General features: G+C 34.9%; 1 protein-coding gene across 2 annotated transcripts in view; it reads left to right on the plus strand.

The window, feature by feature from the left end:
• Nucleotides 1-20,463, plus strand: part of orb2 (cytoplasmic polyadenylation element-binding protein orb2) — a 117,760-nt gene that overhangs the window by 82,966 nt on the left and 14,331 nt on the right. Inside the window, exons 4-6 of one of the 2 annotated variants that reach the window (XM_089840265.1) lie at nucleotides 11,702-11,752; nucleotides 18,737-18,760; nucleotides 19,364-19,549. In XM_089840265.1, the coding sequence (XP_089696391.1) occupies nucleotides 11,702-11,752; nucleotides 18,737-18,760; nucleotides 19,364-19,549 (261 nt within the window). The remainder of the gene's footprint in view (nucleotides 1-11,701; nucleotides 11,753-18,736; nucleotides 18,761-19,363; nucleotides 19,550-20,463) is intronic. The other variant, XM_089840271.1, reaches the window with a different exon arrangement.

The following is a 20,463-nucleotide window of genomic DNA, read 5'->3' on the forward strand; positions in this document are numbered from 1 at the left end:
GGATGGTGAAATGAGATTCGAAATAAACACACGTCATTTGTTTTATTGAAATTAAGGAGAGAATCGTAAACAGGGTTGTACGACCAAAGAGGATATACAGTAAAGTAGTAGACACTTTTAGCCTCTACCGAAGCATAAGGAAATATCTTTCAAAATTTTTACTATTCCTTTCTGGATGTTCGATTTCCAGTTGAAAATATTCTGTGACATTTAATTTATTTATTTATTTATTTTTTAATAATAATAACAAGTTATAATTAGTGTTTAGCTTAAATTTAGAATTCAATAAGTTAATTGTTCATATCTTCTTTAATATGGAGACTTATCCATTAAATTGTTCTTTTTAATGAAAAGGAAAATTTTCTAATGCGCTCCTTTTCTTTTACAAAAGGTTAAGCACTTAGTTTTTGGCCCTTTTTTCCGAATTGTTTTCGTTAGAAAAATAACAAAACTTTTTAGTTTTTATAGTACAGAGTGCGTAGATAGTTCCATCATAGACGCAGTTTTATTTTATGGAAGGTTTCCATGGCAACCAAGTCTCTCTCTCTTTCTCTTTCGAGAATGTTACTTTAGCTTGTAACTTTGTATTAATCTCAACATTGTATTGTATTGTATTCTTCTCTATCTTTTTTTTCGGGTTATTTTTTAAACTGGTCTTTGCAGACTAAAAGGCGCTTCTTTAAGATCGTTTTATCCATCTTTCTTTCTTTTTGTATAACAACTAACAACGTTTAATTTTATTTATCTACGTCTGTGATTATATAAAAACAACGTAGGTTATGAGTGTTTGTTTGTTAGTTAGTGGTGTGTGTGTTTGTGGAGCTGGGACACGTGAAAATAGAAAAATGAAGTTTTTGGTGAGGAACTGGTTAAGAAAACATCAGCTATAAATTTAGGTCAAAACTTGTATTAAGAGAGGAAGAAATGCTTTGTAGAACTAGAAATATATAGTTCAAAGGGGCTTTTGTCGCGTTACCCAGGTCTTGGGTAATCCCGTATCTCATTAACTGTCAGCTCTAATATAGAAAGAGGAGGTTGCCACGCTTATACTGTTCAAGCAGTAAATCGCAGCAATTATTCCTTCGCAGGCTTTTAGTCATTCGTTAGGCCTTGGTAAATAAATGAGCTAGATGGTAGCCATAGAAAATTTTCCCTAAACTATGGTCATGTATATTGGAGTAATTCCAATTCTGTTGTCCGATTACTGTTGACGCGTTGACGATTTGCAATTTATGTTTAATCAAAAATTACATGAAAATCTATACAACTAACATTATTAGGCGAAATTCTTTTAGAATTTCGCTACCACACGTAGATATTACTATTACGTCATTAAATTTTTCCCTTGTTTCTGGCTTTCGTGGTCCTTTACAAGGCTTATCTCTGCTTTCACTCTCTTCTTCGTTTTCTATACGGGTCGTTGCTTTATTCTTTCGACGATTAATTATCAGAACTTTATAAGGGAGTATTTAGTATTATAGATGCAATAGAGGGAAAGGCATCAGAAGAAGAAAAACTCACAGACGTTTCATACAGTTTCTCTTCAATCCCTTGCCCTTTTTTGTTCGTTGTCTCCAAGTCAGAGAATGAAATAAGAGTCAGCCACTCCGATATATGGTGCAGTTAAAAAAAACTAAGAGGGGATATAAAAGGGACTCAGGCAGCTAGGGTATGGTTAACGGATGATTTTTTCGTCACATTTTGAAGCCGTATCTTCTCTCCCTCCGTTCAATTAGTAATTGTTATTACCGGAATTTTATACCCTTACTTGGAATGGTTAATGGTTAATTGGGCATCGCTGTTTTTAGGGTAAATGTCAGCTTAACCAAATACTTACGCTTTACGTATGCAGTTTATTTTTCTTTTCAACTCGTTCGTGTCTACGTAACACATTAGTTAATTACATTAGTTATGTATAATGGAATAAATTAATTACGCAATCCAATATAAATTAACTATTTCCTCAAAATTTAATTGATCTATGATTGAAATGCTTCAGTGTTGAGATGTTTGAAATGTCTATACGTGTACTGCAAATTCCCTAAGCTTTATATTCCGACTGTGAATAGTTAACAGCATCCCAAATATTGCAATTGATATAATTATTAGATTTTAGGTAGTTTTAATTGTCGCTAATTAAAATTAAATGCGGGTTGTTCCATAAAGGTTGTAGATAGGTTCAAATCAATTCATTGGGATGCTTCTATTGGCAATTTTGAGTCGAAAATGTTAAGGGTCACCGTTTGCGTGTTATGATTGGAGTGTTTTAAGGATGACCCCTTAAATTTAATTAAGAAACTTAAACACAATTATTTCTAATTTAATTAAGGGGCCATGGGTAAAACACTGATACAATCATAACTTGAAAATGGTTGAACGGACTTTCGACAACGTACTTCGGTATTACCGCGCACCCTTTGTGAAACACCCTAAATTTGATAAATATTAGGAACCACTTAACCTAATAATTTCGTAAATTTGCTTAGCAAACTTTAAAACTATATAAGGGGATATCCCCATGGCTATTTTAATTATAACGGCGTGTCTGGGAATTTTGAGTTTAATTTTCCATCGCTTGCTTTCGCCTCTTTAATAACATCCTCATCTTATACCGTTAAACAAAGTAGATTTTTGAACCCAGGTTTTAATAACGCGGAAGTATATACTAGTTAAAATTAGAATTAAGATCCAATAAACGGCACCGACGCCCCTTTGCCGCGTATAGAATTAATTAGACGACGAATAAACTGTTATATTAAATCCATCCCCATCCTTTTCTCATTTTCTCGCGCCTAAAAATAATAGAAAATCTCATCTCCCGCCACCTTGCTTAAGTTTCCCGCCAAAAATCTCGCGCATTATGGCGCACGAGAAGTTGTACGCGAGAAGCGCGCGCCCATTTGCATCTCGTGGAGTTTCTATCTCGCGCCTTTTCTCTCTCGGTCGCGGTTAATGAGGCCCATCTTCGTCCCCATCATTCTCCATCCTTTGCTCTTCTTGGGCTTCCCTTAATTGCTAATGCTTTTCATCTAAGAACCACCTACGTTTCTTCTCGCCTATTATTCAAGACAGTTTTCTGTGACGTACTTTCTTTTAAGATTGCCGCCTTTTTCATATAACTACAAGAAAGGTGGTTTTTTTACGCGGGCTACCGTAGAACATTTTCCCTAAAGTCATCAAGAAACAGAGAATTTTTTATTTATTTTTTTTACTTTGGTTAGGTGCCTAGGCGATCTAGCGTTATTTAATTTAATTATGTTAATTTGTATTAATTAATTTACTTTGCTAGTGTTTTTATGAATAGATTTAATTTCTTTCTTAGTGAGTGGATTTCTTTAAATGGGTTTGTTACTTTGTTGTTTTATGCTTAAAATTGTGTGTTTAGGAGATATAGATTTATGCTAATTTTAAACAGGGTGTTTTTTATATTAAAATAATTTATTTGTGGGTTTGAATATATGGTTTATATGTTGTAGACTTCCAGTTAAAAAAAAAATATAAAAAAAATAAATGATCTCTTATTTAAAAGTATTTACCATTTATTTGGTCTTAAAATCGCACGTCATACCATGTTTAGAGGCGTCTGCTAGCCAGAACCCAGATGGGTGGTTCAACCCTCATCTTTTCCTTTAAGCCATGTATAGAGAGCTTTCAGATGGGATAGTAGTACGTCACACCCTTGTCTCAAGTCTTACCGCTGTTCTGGTAGCCATATTGAGTGCATGGTCTCAGCATCATTCCTGCTTTAAACCCACCACCGATATGGCAGCGTAAATTATGCCACGAGACTCAGCTCCTCCTCCAACTGAAAGCTCTCTATATCTAAAAATATTTGAAAGCAACAGATCACAAAAATCGATTCTTTTAAAGTAACTGCAAAGGTAAAATATTGAATATGACCGATAAACTTATATTTCAAGTTGAATTTTATTTATAGAACTAAACTTTTAACGGAATTGAAGCGTTAAAATTTTATAGTACGCCAACCCAAAATAAAAAAAGAAAGGGCTAAGCACTAAAAATACACTTGTATTGTAAAAAGAATAGTAACTTTCATGCAATTTTTATTTTACTATAAAATAGTTTAGAGTTTTGTAAAGATCGATTTTCGATTTGGTAGCGAAAGGCGAAAACTTTATCGTTTGTCCACCTAGTAAGGTTGAATGAAGAGAAAAAGGTGAAGGTATAGATGACTACCTTAATATTACCTGTACTCTATTCGGCTTTCCAATCTGGATGGACAAACAGCAAACTGGCAATCGATTCGTTCGGGAGATGCGATGATTTCTTTTTTCTTATTCTCTCTCTAGATATATTTCACTCCTTAAATCCGTCTTCAGCTGTATTTGGAAGCGTTAAGAAAGGCAGGGCTCCTATTTCTAATCTATTATATGTACTCTCAACCTGTGTTGATAAAAACTAAGTAGACTTGGGTTATATCATAAGTTTATAAGATGTGTTCCATAAGTTTGTGACTGGTTACAAACTGGAGATTGTAATTTTGAAGTGAAGTAGGTCATAGATTCGAGGTAAAGCGACATACGCCTGGTGAGGCGCTGCATGTCAAAGGCTTAGTACAGACTAAATAGGATGATTAACTTCAAAACAGAGTGTAGTCAATTCTCGCGTCGTTGTCAAAGGTTTAGTAATGCAGACTAAATAGGAAGATGGACTGCAAAATTAACCATCGAGTGTAGGACTTCAATTCTCGCTTGTCGTTCTCAAATTAGTTCGAGATGTAAGTCTCTAGCATGACGAACTAGTATAGGTAGTGTCATACTTATGGAACATTTCTTATAAACTTATGCTATTATCTATAGGAAGCTGGGAATCTAAGGCCCGATCAACCAATCGCAATCTTGTAAACTGGACTCGGAATCGACTTGTAAAAGTTGTTAGTGTTAGTTTATGGTGTCTTTACTGTTTTGTGTCGTTTCTTGTAACCTTTAGGCTTTTGAGTGAGACAGAACACAAGAGAGAAAGTAACATTTTGGTCTATTACTATACTAAATGAAACTTTAAACGTTGTTAATTTAAGTTTGGTCCAAAAATAGACCTGTACATTTTCTTCTATGCATTAAGGCTAGCATCTGCGAAAATTGTACCTTATTTTTGGGGTTTGAAACTCTTGAGTTTTGTACGTGTAGAGTATAGTAGTCTAGAGGAAATCAAATAACAGAGCCTGAGGGAGTTTCGGAGTTGCAATTAAAAGTTTTGTTGCTTGAAGAAGAAAACCTTTAACCCTTGTAATTTTGAAATTTCATTTTAACAAAGTTTTCCCCAAAAGTAACTCTTGTATAAAGGCACTTTAAAATATAAAGGAGTCAAATTGTTAGAACTTTTTCTAATGCTGCTTTTACTATGAACCCCATTTTTTTCAAGATGGATGCGGATTTAAACACGAATATTATAAAATCGCTTGTCAGGAACCCATAAAAAATTGTTAGGCGTTTCCGGATCGCCATATTCCAAGATGGACACCAATTCAAACGAAACTCAAATGCCTTATCAATAAAGCTTTGATTTGAATATCAGGCAACTATGAGTCATAATGAAGATAATTTCTCGTTAACGGTGCAGTTATCTATACAAGACAAATACCGGACCTTGTAGTATTCGTTCCATCATGAGTTTATAAAATATGTTCCATAAGTATGACCCTTCCTTTACTTCGTAATGCTATCAAGGTCTTACTGAGAGATAGTTCGAGAACGACAAGCGAGAATTGACGTCCTACACTAGGTGGTTAATTTTGCAGGACTTCCATCTAGGTCCTATTTTAGTCTGCATTACTAAGCCTTTGACAGCAGCGTCTCATGCACCAGGTGTCGCTTTACCTCGAATCTATAACCTACCTCACTCACTTCAAAATTACAAGCTCCAGTTTCTAACCAGTGACAAACTTATGGTGAACATATCTTATAAACTTATGGTTCGATAGTGATTTTCTTTCTAATTACGTTGAAGCCGAAATTTCATCCAAAAATCTCTTCGACGTAGATACCATATTACCCAAATTAATATTTCTTGTTTCGAATATAGTTATAGATAAATTGCATCAGATTAAAAAAAAAAGACTGTACAGTGTACACGTTGACTTGAGAAAAATTTTACGCTGATTGCCTCGTCCATTATAACGTAATAACCTAATAAATTAGGTCTTTCGCTTTCCCTAACCACAAAAAACTACCTCTTGTTTTTACATAGTAGTTGGCTAGAGAGCCCCAAAGGCTCTTTGGGCATACTAATTAGGCCCAAATTTTTGCTTTTACCTAAGCCTAAATAAGCTCGGGTTGCGCCTGTAGCGTTGTTGTACTAAATCTGGCCATTGGCCAGCCCACCGTAAGTAAAAAATCGGAAGCAGAACGCTATGATTTATATCAAGGTATTCTTCATAAATTATTATTTTTTTTTTTTTACTAGGGGTTATAAAAATTTGGTTATTTTTGGGGTACAGCGCCGAAACATTCAGGGAGGTGTATCTGTAAGCTATGTATTTGATTCAGTACACTGGAAATGAAATGTATACTTGTACATTGCGGTTCTATAGGAGGAGGAGGAGGAGGGTGTTAAAGCACGTCTTATCAAATTGTTGCAGTTGCCGCCCTCGTCTTGTCAAATTGAAACCTAGGTTACTCGACCAAAAACAAAATAATTAGACCCTGGTCTCCGGAATTTTTCCATTTAAAAAAAATTGTTCTGATGATATTCTTAGTTGGCACTAATGTTAAAGGTGTGTTTATGTCGTTTCTAATGGGTTAAATACCGGTTCGGTTTCAGTGCAAACTGTGATTCGTTTTAGATATACGTTTTGGGAAACGAATCTCTTTTTTTCCGTCTCATACGTTTTAAAGGGTTATTGAAATACTAAAAAATGAACGGCGTGTTAGTTATATCGCTTGAATGTTTTTACATTCTTGACAAATAGCTGCTACTTGATAGTAACATTGCAAAGTGTCAGTTTCTTAAGTAAATTGGTTTGAACTGGACGTTGGTTTAGAAATCTTATTCTGATAGCTACCTATGGCAATTTCACCGCACCTTTAAACAAACCAACCAACCATGCCCCTCCCCCTAAAAAAAGAGGAAAAAGATTTTAATTTGGAATCCCATCTCCCATCACGATGTTTTTTTAATTCGATTTTTTTTTAATTACACTTATATTTCATTGGTCGTTGGGTAATCATTGTTTTGTAGTCTTTAAGCGTCTTGTATTTTTGGTTAAAATCTACATTGAATACGCTGTTTTTTCAATACAAAGATTAGGAGAGGATCCAAACCGCATAAACGATATTACAGTCGAGATCAGTGATGGGCGCGCTCCTTAAAGCTAGATTCCCACTTGACCGAAAAAAACCGGCGGAAACCACACAGCCGACGGTAGAAATTTTAACTTACGCCGGTGTCCGGCGGTAGACCGTTCAAACTACGACTGAATTTTTAGTTTGGCGGTAGATATTTTTGGGTCACGTGACAGATTTGAGTTTTTTCCTCAATATCTCTTTCACACTCTGAATTGGTATCTTTGTCCCCTTGTCGCTTAGATCGTACAAGAAGGGATATTTTCTAACCTTCACAGTAAAGTCTTCCTTATTGACATCTAATCTGTTTGCTTTCATTATTTTCATTTTTGTTTCTTGGTTGCATGTTTCCGATAACGATAAGCCTTGGTTAACCACAAAAAAATGGCGGCTATCAATCTATCTCGCGTATGCGTGCGCTCTTAAAATTTATGACGTAGTCAGTGGGGTAATTTCATTGGCTGAGACACCGGCGTAACGCCGAACACGACCGAAAAAATAGAACACAACTTACGCCCGGCCGAACGGAAATTCCGTCGGGCCCGGCGTAAAGATTTTTCGGTCGAAGCCCTTTCTGCCGGGTTTCCGTCGTGTTTTCCGTCGAGTGGGAATCTAGCTTAAAGCTCCGCTCACTAGGAGTATTTTGAGAGATGAGTAGATAGTTTTTTTCTACATGTGAGAGGAGCGTGAGAGGAGAGGGGTAAAATTTCATAATGGAACGGAGTTGGAGATGAGAGTGCTATTTTTTGGAGTTCCAAGATATGAGTTGCGACGAGTCCAAATGTTTGAGAACTCCTAGAGTTGAGTTGAAGATGAGCGCCAAATATTTAAAACCAGAATAGGTGAGCTCTTGTGAGCGGTATTTCTTTTGTACACCCGAGATATGAGATTTTCCTTTGCTACAATTATTAATGGCTCAATGAGTTGAGTTTAACGTGAGCTGCTATTATTTGCAACTGCATGAAATGATTAACGGGGGAACAGAAATTTTTTGGAGCTCCAAGAGATGAAATTTTGCTGAACAGCAATATTTGGAGCTCTCAGAGATGAGGTTTTGGTGAGCAGCAATTATTCAGAGCTCCAAGAGATGAGTTTGTGGCGAGTAAAAATAAATTTGGAGCTCCAAGAAATGATATTTTTGTGAGTGGCAATGACTTGGAACTCCGAAAGATGGGTCTTTGGTGAGGGAACTATTTTGCGGCTTCAAGAGATGAGGTTTAGGTGAGTGTCCCTGTAATTGGAACTCCAGATTCCTATGAGTACTGAATACTTTGGTTCAAAATTCTCATTCCCACACTTGATTAAGGCAGGAAAGTAATTTTCAGTGTTAAATGAAGGCTTATACAGGGTGTTACTGATTTGTCCGCCATAAATTAAATGCTGTGTTCGAGATAATGGGGTCTGCAATTATGTTACTGAGATATATGGACCATAAAATATTGACCCCAATTTCCCGCAAAACCATGGGAAAAGTTAGAAATGTTGATTAGTCTTTCGTTTATGAGAGACTTATCAGAAGTAATTATAAAAGTAATGAGCAAAAAAGACGGAAAACAGTTTGGGGAGAATTTTAGACATAATAATTCAATTGAATTCGGTTTATTGTGCAACAAAAAAAGCAGACAAGTCGCTCACTAGATTGTACACAGAAGTTTATGTAAAATGGGATACCAGAACTATTTGAGTAGGATGAATCTATCTATATCTATATAAATCAAAGTCCTGACTGACTGACTGACAGACTGACAGACTGACTGACTGATAATCAACGCCCAGCCCAAACCGCTTGCCCTAGAAGGCTGAAAATTTGCAAGAACGTTACTCATAAGTAGTAGGCGCGTACTAAGAAAGATTTTTCCAATCCGCCGCCATCTTATAAAATGGCGACCAGAAATGTAAAAAATCTTCTCTATGCAACAAAGTCCGCGCGTTTCAACTGATTTCGCAAATATTTAGTACACTGGTTTCCTTTAACCTAAAGACGAGTTGAATGGTCTTTCGGGTTCAATTTGTTGCCATCTTTATAAATGGCGGCCAAAAAATTAAAACCCTTCTTTATAGAATAATGTCCGCGTGAAAAATAATAAAAAATGTCCCGACGGGCTGACGGGCAACGCCGAGTGCCTTCGCTACAAAACTATTAGTCGAATCAGTAAAATCTACCCATTCTTTATATCATTTTGATGGTAGTTCTTATTACACGCGAGCGACGCCGCGGGTAACAGCTAGTTATTTATAAAGTGATTTGAGGTGCAGTAAGGTTATGTGAAAATTTGAAATTAATTATGTGATAGGGATTAATTATTTAGTCAAGGAACTTGGACATTATATATTGGTCAACTATTTAGAATCAGATACGAAACTATAGTGAAGTCCGTTTAAAATGAGACGGAAAGAATTTTGGGGATAATAAGTCCCGACAATAAAATAAATTTGGGGAAAAAAAAAAAAAGAATGCAATATTGAGTGGAATAAAATTATCGCATTTTAAGTATTTACACGGAATAAATCATATTACAGGGAGTTTATGTAACTATTTGAAGAAAATTAACAGTAATTCAACGCAATGGGAAGAAGAATGATTAGGAAGTCTAAGGTTATGTGAATAACATATACAGGGGATACGAAACTTTTGTTAAATATTTCTTATGGAATTAGAAAGAATTAAGGGAAGCTTTACGCGACAATATAGTTAAAGGAATAGCGACGTGATTTAAAAATTATCTCAAATCTAAAGAAAACCTTACTTTTTTGAGAGTTTAAACTCTTCTGATTCCAAAAATATGCTTGATTAATATTTAAATATGAAGGAAAACACAGAAAAAACACATTGAAAACTTGAAATTTGGGGGACAAAAGCAAATTTGCGGAGAATATTTTTGGCGGGTTTTCACCTTGCTACGTCACTCACGACATCTCGCGGAAAAGCCAAGCGCGCGCACCGGAGACTCCCGAGACTACTAATGCCGCGCGAATCTGAATAAAATAGGCTTAACGCGGCGCTGAGACACTTATAGGCGTCACGTGAGCGACATCTAGAGTGAAAGTTTCTCCTTACTACGTCATCAAACGAAACAAAATTTTAACTAGGCCTTTTCCAAACACTAAACTTTGATTGCAATTTTACAAATTTCTACGAAACCAAATACAAAAGTAAACATATCATAATAAACTAGATTTTTCAAGGATTTTTTTAGCATTTTAAGTTTGTGGGTGACGAAAATTATGTCACTAACACTTTAATTTTAAAAAATCATTTGAAAATTTTGAATGAATTATTAAGTGAATGGAGGAAAATTATCGCGTGTAAAGGTATTAATAGGGAGTTAGGTAACATAAATTTAACTCATTGTCAATGTCAACGGATTGATGTAAGAGGATCACTGAAGATATCAAAATGCGAAGGCATGCTGTTGCACGCAACCTGCATTTGTATCATTGGGTTGAATAAATGACTAAATAAAACTGAAATGAGTGGTGATATAGTGAGTTTTTTACAAATGAAATGAGTGAGATACAATAAGAATATCATAAATGAGATGAGATGAATGGTGGTACATAGAGAATTTCATAAATGAGATACAACAGGCGGTTATACTGTTCGAAATTTTTAATTGAGAAGAGTACCAACACGATTACAATTTTAAAATGAGATGAGATGAGCTTTGAAAAGAGCTCATTAATATGAGCTTTGACAATGAGTCGAGCGGTAAAATATATGAAGAACGCCAGAAATAAATGAAAAGAAAAAAAAAGAGAAGCCTTAAAATTTTAATGAGATGATATTTGGTATTGAATTCAGAGCGAAATATGAGATGAGCGTCATAAGCTATTGAGTTCACAAAAACCATAAAGAGAGGTGAGCTTCGAGTATCGAAAAAACCAGTTGAAATGAGATGAGAGGAAACCCATAAATTCCTTGTGGAAATGTGCCCAATAATTGAGAGCTGACGGACTTGGTTTATGGAAGAGCGGAGAGCACTGTGAGCTCGCCATATTTTTTTTGTGTCAGTGTGAGGCGAGAGCTTTTTGTGCCATTTATTTACTAGAGTAATTGAGCAGAGAGCAGCGCCATCTTGGAGAACACGCACATATTATTTTATGAGAGGAGAGGCTATGACAAATATATTGTAAAAGAAAGCGGAGAAGAGTAGCTAATCTTTTTCGCAAAACCAAAAGTGAGCGAGAGCTGAGAGCTCCTACTCTCTGAGTAAATACTCGTGAGCGTGAGCGTGAGAAAATGAAAAATCAGGAAAATGCCCATCACTGGACTCGAGATCTCTTGTAGCCTGGTTAGGTCTTATTTATTAATTAATGTACAAATACGTTCTCTCACTGTGTTCTTAATTAAAACGTAATCTAATTATTCCCTTTTTTTCTTTCTTTTTTCTTTTAATCAGGTTACGTGAATTACAGTCCTAACAGCTACCAGTCCATGGCGCAAGGTCCCGGTAAGTTGAAATTTAATTTAATTTATAGTTAATTTAATATATTGTTCTTTTGGAATTTGGTTTTATTATTATTCTGCCCTCGTATTATTTTTCAAGTCTCTTTTTTTTCCATTTTCCATCTTCCAATCTCGTTTTCCAAAATCATCTTGAGTCTTCATCGTATTTGGTTATAAACTATTTTTTATCTTCTCTATTTAATTTTATGGTAAAAATGGAGAAAAAATGTTGAATCAGTACTAATTAATTTTCCCCCACACAAAAAGTACCTAAATTAACTCGTGATAATACATCCATTTTTAAAACCACATATTTTTGTTAATTTTTAATTTTTTAGTGAGGTGATAATTACTTAACACCCTATGATTTGAACCATTGACCTTGGGTCACCGTCCCAATGTCCTAACCAACGAGAGCCTCAGTAGCTCATTGTTCTGTAAATATTTTGTTAAGCCTAACGAGTTCAAAGTTCAAAAACAACGTGTTTTTTCGTTAAGCCTTGACCAAAACAAATTCGAAGTTCAAATGACGGATTTTTCAGGAAACGTTTCTTAACCCGAAAATCATTTGAATAATATTTTAATATGAACTTTGAAATTCATTTTAGAAACCATACTTCTTTATTTCAAAGTTATTTCGTACGTAAGCGAAGTATCTTGGCACTGAATCCAGGCCTACTAGATAGATCATTGATTTTTTTAAAGTTTTTCTTTGGTTTTTCAAACGGTTTCGAATCGATAATATCGAGAATGGGTGGAAACTGAGTTTGTGGCCGATTCTTTTCTTGACATTTTTAGAAAAATAACTTATAGTAGAGGAAGGTTTTTATCGAGTTACTTTTGAACTGTGTTATTTTTCACCAAAAAGAAAGAATTTTCGACATTCGGGCGCCAAATATTCACTATACTTTTCTAGTGGTTGTAAAATAACCCAGTGACTTGCCAAAAGAAACACACTTAAATATATGGTTTGCTTCAACCCAATCTATTGAATATAGATTATTTTTCCATTCATTTATTCACGGTTTTCAATAATAGTTTAACACTTGCTTTATCATTCGTTCAGACCTTTTGAATGTCTGGAATCGAGGTGTAGATCTTAAGTACATATATAGTAAGAACAGTGTTCTAGTTCGTAAGGCCTGCCACGGTACAATGAAACTAAAACGTCCTCGCAGTTTTATAAAGTAGGCATCGTCGAGTGAGTAAATATTAATTGAAATACGTCACATACACCACGTGACGCTAAGATACAAATACTCCACACATGTAAAACATGGAGTTGGACTGAACAAGTAGTCCTTGTTTTTCGCGGGATTGCAGCGCCAGTTCGTTTCGAAATAAAACGAACTAAGTTTCTTTGAAGTACAGTACCACGCCTTTCCTCGGTCACGTGTCCATGACGTATTTCAATTTTCAAATAGTTCTTACCCCCATTCTGCCGATGCACACTTTACAGCCCCTTTGAATTCAAAATTCGCCTTTCCATTTAAAGAAAATGTACTATTTATTTTAAAAACCTAAACACAAGATGAAACGTAACAACATTTGCCTTCTATATCCTTCCAAAGGAGCGAGAAGTAACTGTACAATTGAACTTCGGCAAGTAATACTCCCGCTATTTTAGATTCCCTTTCAATTGACTGTTTATATAAACTTACACAAACACAATTTAGAAACTAGCAGTGAGATTTCTTTATCATTTTGGGTTGGATCCAGAGAAATTTCCTTTTACTTCGCCAGGAGATAGAAAATGTAATGATGACCCTATCTTGAGAACAGAAAAGATGAGGATAGTTCGTGATGGGGGTGTAGGATGTGGGATGGAGAGGGGAAAGTCGCGGGGTCCATTTCGGTTGTGTGTCCGAGGGACAAGACACTAAAAGGACAAGTCTGTACTTTTACAAATGCCTTAACTATCAAAGAAACTGGATTTTAGTGGCGAATTAGAGCATTTGAATAGAGAATTAAGAAAGAATATTTATTGCGTGTATGTGGACAGCAAAGACGCTACAAAGGGCTTCTACGTTACAAGTCCATGCAACAAAGTATAGTTTTGTTTTTTGGCAATATACCAATTAATGTTAAGTCTTAAAGGAGCTATATTCAAAGGGCCTTCTTCGATATAACTAAGAGGGAAAGACACGTGGTAAAACGTTTCGGCGCCTGCGCTGTAGGGTTTTGGGTCCAGAGAATGCGCAGAGACAGCAATGGGTCAACCCTTTTGTATCTCCTGATACTGAGAAACCCCTTTTTTATTAAAAAATAAAAGAGGGTTGGTTATTCGTGGGTTTCAAACGTTTTCTAGTTTAGTTCCCCTCTGGTTCTGTCCGAAGCTAGTTGGGTAGCGGGCCCTTTTTGGAGAGAGAGAAAAAGTGACTTATATAAAAGGGACACGTTGCCATAGAGATAGCGTAATTGCTTTCTCCCTTGTCCCAACTATTGAACCGGAAAAAGGACAAAGAAAAAGACTATAAGGAAGGACCAACTCCCCCTGTCTTTATTTTGCTTCAGTTCGTGGCTCCAAGTAATACTCTGCGTCTTTTCCGATTCGCTTCGCTATTCGAAGACACTGTGTTGTTAGGTTTGCTTATATCTGGATAGCGAGCGTATGTACGTCGACGCTATCAGCTAGCTTCTTTTTTATATACAGGAATAATGCTGAAACAAAGGAAAGGAAGAGAAATAAGCTTTGGAAGAAAACTAGAAGGAAGGCATCTTTAGTTTTCAAATTATCCTTTCTTTCGATTATGGGCCTGTTAGGCTTAGTGGTTAGTTCCTAAGTAGCTTATATTTCAAGGGATACCTAAGTTTCGTTCCTCATTGTTCTAACGATGTTATAGGAATTGTTGTTGTTAAGGAAGAGGTGTGGTCTTCGCCTCAAGAAAGACGTTAATTCTATATTAGTTAAAATTTTTATTTATTTAATCATAAGTTTATAAGATATATTCCTTAAGTATGACACTACCTATGCTTCGTAATGGTAGAGGCTTACAGCTCGAGCTAGTTCGAGAACGACGGAAGCGAGAACTGAAGTGGTTAATTTTGCAGGACTTACATCTTCCTATTTAGTCTGTACTAAGCCTTTGACATTGCCTCATGCACCAGGCGTCGCTTTACCTCGAATCTATGACCTACATCAATCACTTCATGACAAGCTCCAGTTTCTAAGTTACCAGTGATAAACTTATGGAACATATCTTATGAAGTTATGATTTAATTAGTATGGTCATCGAAGTAATACACAATGCATTTTGTTGATAAATAATTTTACTAATCACCTACCACAAATATTATTAAATTTAAGAAATCGTAGTTTATTATAATTTATTTGTTTATTTTTGGTGCGAGTGACTGTCAACAAACTTTATATATAATTTTGTTTTTAATCATTAATTTGGAATTAGAGGAAATTTGCCGTTATCATCATAATATAAAAAAAACTATTTAAAACCATGAGAATTGTAATTAGAAATGACTGGAATGCCTGGATATGTGGAATTAATTTATTTTCTTTACGTTTTTGTTTTATGGTCTCTTGTCGAATTAAGTTTTAGTCAAAACACAATTACCTAAAACCATCTATAACCCCACCACCAATTTATTTAGTTTATTTTCAATCCAAAATTCCTTCAAATGCACATTAATTTCAACGTTAATTAATTTAATGAATTAAAAGGCATATTGTTAGGAGTCGATTGAATGTGAAAATATGTTTTTTATTTTCGTGGCCATTTATAAATTGTTAATTGAGAAAAAGGGTTAAGGGGGACATATTCCCAGTCGTTAAATTTTTTCTATTGAAAAAAGTCGTCCCCCAAAAAAATATTCCTTTCTACGTAGGGTCAGCTTTGGACTTTGGCTCGCAGAAATGCAATGGCCACAAGAAATTTCCTAGAGGTAATTAAAATTATCTACAAAATACGTCTTAATATATCTCTCTCCATATATAATCCAAATTTATTATATTTCTTAAATATCTCCGTATTGTTCACGATATTGTTATTAAATTTTAATTTTTTTTTAATTTTTTGAAAGCATGGTTTCACCAAAAAAAAAAACGTTTTTTGCTCGAAGCACCTTAAATTTTTTTGGCTCGTTCTATTTTAACGCATCGTTAAGGGTATTGAACATATGTTAAAAACTTAAAACACACGTGTGGTTCACCATTTTCACGTGGTTGGCCCTAGCAGGTGAATTGTTTTAATATAGACATAAGGTTTATTATTAAAAACCAAAAAATTCATCATGCGAAAAATTTTAAAACCTTCGTTAAATCTATTTATTTATCCATGTGTGTTTTCGAAAGGTTTTATTGACCTCGCTTGTAAATTTTTCCATGCATTTGCTTATATGCCTAAATTTAACGACGACAAGTTCGTTAATTTCTTGTATTTAATTAATTATCTTAATTACTTTCTATTTTAATGGGGAATGTGATAACGATAATAATTAATTGGGTTTCGTTTCACGTGAATATATAACATTTTCCTTTAGTTTTAGTTTTAGATTCCGTCTTCGATAACGTCGTCTGCTTTAATCTTAGATATTAATCAACTTTTCCCTAACTAATTAGTGTCGGATACTTATCTGAAAGCGTTCGATTCTTTGTATTTGAGTACCTTTTTTAAACGTAGAACTGATCATTCTTTTTTTTTTTGGTGTGCTGTTGTCTAATTTACGACACACTGCTTAAATAATTATGCTAATTACTTTAACACAACATCTACCTCTTTTTAACCTATGTTGGATAATGACTACACTTAATTTCGAAAAAGAATCAATAGACCGACCTAACTAATGTTTAGTCTTTAATTTTACAAATTACGCAATAACAAATAATAATAATAACAAATTAACATATGGATGGCGCTTATCTTAATTAAAAAAATTTATAACGTTGTTAAGGACTAACGGTATTACGCAATCAAGTGTGATACGGCTGGAAACATCTGTATGTTAAATAGGTATTATTTGGTTTTTTAGTCCAAGGCTCGCAGTCTATTATTTTTATTTCAGTGGTATTTTAGACGCGGAGAGGTTTGTTAGAAAATTAGTCGTCTCACTGCGGGCGCGAAATGGAAATTTGGTAATCAGAGTGACTAGACTGTTCTTTTATTATTTTCCACTCTCTCTCTCTTGTTTCGACGTAACACACTTTGGTGGTTATAGTTTTAGACGAATTTAGTTTATATCTGTGACCTCGTACGGTTCTTGAGTTGTAAATTACCTTCCCGTATAAAATGTCTTCATATCCGTGGATGTCTTTAGGTAAATTTTGCCTTTTATTTCTTTTTAATTGCTTAAAATGTCTAAATTGCTGTTTTGCATCATCATAATTAGGCCTAGGCTTAGTTAAATCTTTTGAAAATAACGTGTCAAGAGAGTTAGGGTTACGAAATTATTTAGTGAAAATTTTAGAGGTTGATATTGGCAAAGGTTTAGGAGCAGAATTAGGCTTAGAAAATGTAGGTTTGAATCAGAATTGAGCGGGGATAAATTAGGCTTGGAATCAGAATTAGGCTTAGGAAATGTAGGCTTTGAATCAGAATTGAGCGGATATAAATTAGGCTTAGAATCAGAATTAGGCTTAACAAATGTAGGCTTTGAATCAGAATTTAGTTCGGATAAAGTAGGCTTAGAATCAGAATTAGGCTTAACAAATGTAGGCTTTGAATCAGAATTTAGTTCGGATAAAGTAGGCTTAGAATCAGAATTAGGCTTAACAAATGTAGGCTTTGAATCAGAATTTAGTTCGGATAAAGTAGGCTTAGAATCAGATTTAGGCTTAACAAATGTAGGCTTTGAATCAGAATTTAGTTCGGATAAAGTAGGCTTAGAATCAGAATTAGGCTTAACAAATGTAGGCTTTGAATCAGAATTTAGTTCGGATAAAGTAGGCTTAGAATCAGAATTAGGCTTAATAAATGTAGGCTTTGAATCAGAATTTAGTTCGGATAAAGTAGGCTTAGAATCTGAATTAGGCTTAGCAAATGTAGGTTTTGATTCAGGAGTGAGCTCGGATAAAGTAGGCTTAGAATCTGAATTAGGCTTAGCAAATGTAGGTTTTGATTCAGGAGTGAGCTCGGATAAAGTAGGCTTAGAATCAGAATCAGAATTAGACTTAGAATCAGAATCGGAATTAGGCTTAAAAATGTATACTTTGAACAAGAATTAGTGTTAGGCAATGTAGGATTAGAAAAATCGGATTAAATCTTCTCAAATTATTGAACTGGAAAGTTCGTGCGTTAGTTGTTAGGCTTAGCTACTTTTCAATCTTATCTTCATTTCAAAGTAAACTTCCTTTAAAAATCCAGGAATCACATGAATATAGGGTGTAGATTACCATGCACTAAAATTCCATAACCGCTGCTGGTATGATGCCTTGCGCATTTTTATTTATTATTATTCGATGTTATTTTTCCAAAACCATTTTGCTGGTACATTTAATTTAATTTCTCAAATCTACGTGTATTTTGTTTTTATTTACTTTACATGGAGTGCGAAATTCCTAGAGATTTAGATTAAATTTGAACATATGTAAGGAATAACAAAACTCAACGGCCTCTGTAAAAAAACCTTATTTATGTGGGTCTCTCCCATTTTAATCTACAAATTTGCATAAATATCCGTATTTTTTTGTCAAATTTGCATATTATCAAATAAATATAATTCTCCAGAGGCGCTTTTTCAAAAATCTTATGTTGGCTTCTTCGGTACAGTACAATACAATGGCTTATTTTTATACGTATATATACATTTTTTAAATCCAAGCACAGGCTTTTTTGTAAAATATTAATCCATTTTATACTATTTTTAACCTTAAATTCCCATTCTTTATGGAATTTAATCATTTTTTTAAATATCGTGAAATTTCCCCACCTATAAAATTTTGTATTTATATAATTTATCAGACAAAGGTTTGTATATTAAAAAAACTACAGGGTATTTTTCTTTTTCTGTCTTTTCTTTACTCGTTTACACGCAGCCCGGACTTTCGGACGCCGAAGAGGTAGAAAAACAGTTAATTATAATTAATAATTAGGCCTGGAATTAACGAAAGTCTGGTTTAATTATTTTATAAACTTTATTTTAAATTTAAAAAAAAAACTTCTCGCCCCCAAAAATTGATTTATACTATTTTCTATACACTTTCCTCTATTTTCTATGCCTATGGGTTTTAATTTTGTCTTGTACAGGGTGTTGCTTAAAGGTTTTATCAGAAATTAAGGGGGATGTTCTATGGGAAATCAATTTTGAGTCGAAAATTTACCCTAACTTCTATGACTGTTTGTGCACAAGGGTCATTAAATTAAATGACCCTTGATTTAAATTTAAATTTAATTAAGAAACTGAAAGACGATGATTTCCAATTTAAATAAGGGGTCATCCCCAAAATAATAATAAAAAAACCTAACTTGAAAATGGTGACCTTTAGACAAAAAGGTCATAGAAGTTACATTTTCGATTGAAAATCGACCAAAGAACAAACATCCTCCTTAATTTCTGATAACACCTTTCAGAAACACCCTGTACATTTTTTTAATTATTTAACTCTATTGGGAGTTTAATTGTGTTTTGTGTTAAATTGCGTTTGTTTCGTTTGTTTATTTAGGCAAGACTCCATTTTTTACCGGGCTTGAAGATAATCATATATTGGACGAAAGTCATTTTGACCAGATCGTTCCTTCATTGGGCTCATCACTCAGGTGTTCCCCCAAATCTCAAAGCGGGTCTGACAGCGGAGAAAGATATTCTCGGAAAGTTTTCGTTGGTGGATTGCCACCAGATATTGACGAAGGTAAGATCATAAGTCTATCATATTTTCCCTAAGTATGGGGAAGCGGATCGTAGGGTAGTGAGATGTTTACGTGAGGGGAGGAGCGAAGTTAGTGACGTTATTTACACGAAGATATTTTACTGGTGGGTTGAATGGGCGCCAAGGGTAAAGCCACATTTATGGGGCCAAAATGAACCCTAATGAAAGCTCTCAAAATGGTGAAATTCTGCCCTATCAATAATCGGTGTTTAGCCAATCAGGCGCATTTCTCCACTAGTTTAAATATCACTCTGTGAAGTTCGCCGCCATATTGGAGGAAAGTATAAGAGTACAAGTAACAGACTTGACTATGGTAGGAAATCACAGTAGGCCATGCCTTTATTCTGTTTTAGTTTGAAGGGGAAAACGTAGATGTCGTTGCAGGCTCTTTGATTTTGCCTGCAATTATGGTAGACCTACACTTACGTATTATGGGGTTATAGTAAGAAACGTACTATTTCACCACAAATAGACCATTAAATTAATTCCATAAGAGAAACAGTTACACCACAGGGGTGAATGAGGTCAATTTGGGTTATTTCCTTGGCGCCAAGAAGCACCGCTAGAAGCAGTGCGAGTTGGCTAGCCTCCCGCGTGTATAGTGAACTCTGGCTCCGCCTGGCGTTGCCTCTTGGCACCAGGGAACTAACCCAAGAGGGCCACCACCCTCCTGTGTGTTGGTTTCTCTGTAAGCAATTAATGAAATGGTCCCTAGGCTATAAAATCGATTTCAAAACAAGATGGCCCAAGGGCTGGGCCTTAATAGTAATTTTACACGGCTCACGTGACCCCCCGTATAGTTGATCTCCAATAAATCGTACAACTAAAAACATTTCTGAAACGCAATCGTGTATCCCCTTAATTTCTAATAACGTCACATTTCAAATAATATTAAT

The sequence above is a fragment of the Phalangium opilio genome, unplaced genomic scaffold (genome assembly GCF_054372755.1).
Source record: "Phalangium opilio isolate 3A_F unplaced genomic scaffold, DU_Popi_V2 ptg000003l_1, whole genome shotgun sequence".
In the NCBI taxonomy this organism is placed as follows: domain Eukaryota; kingdom Metazoa; phylum Arthropoda; class Arachnida; order Opiliones; family Phalangiidae; genus Phalangium; species Phalangium opilio.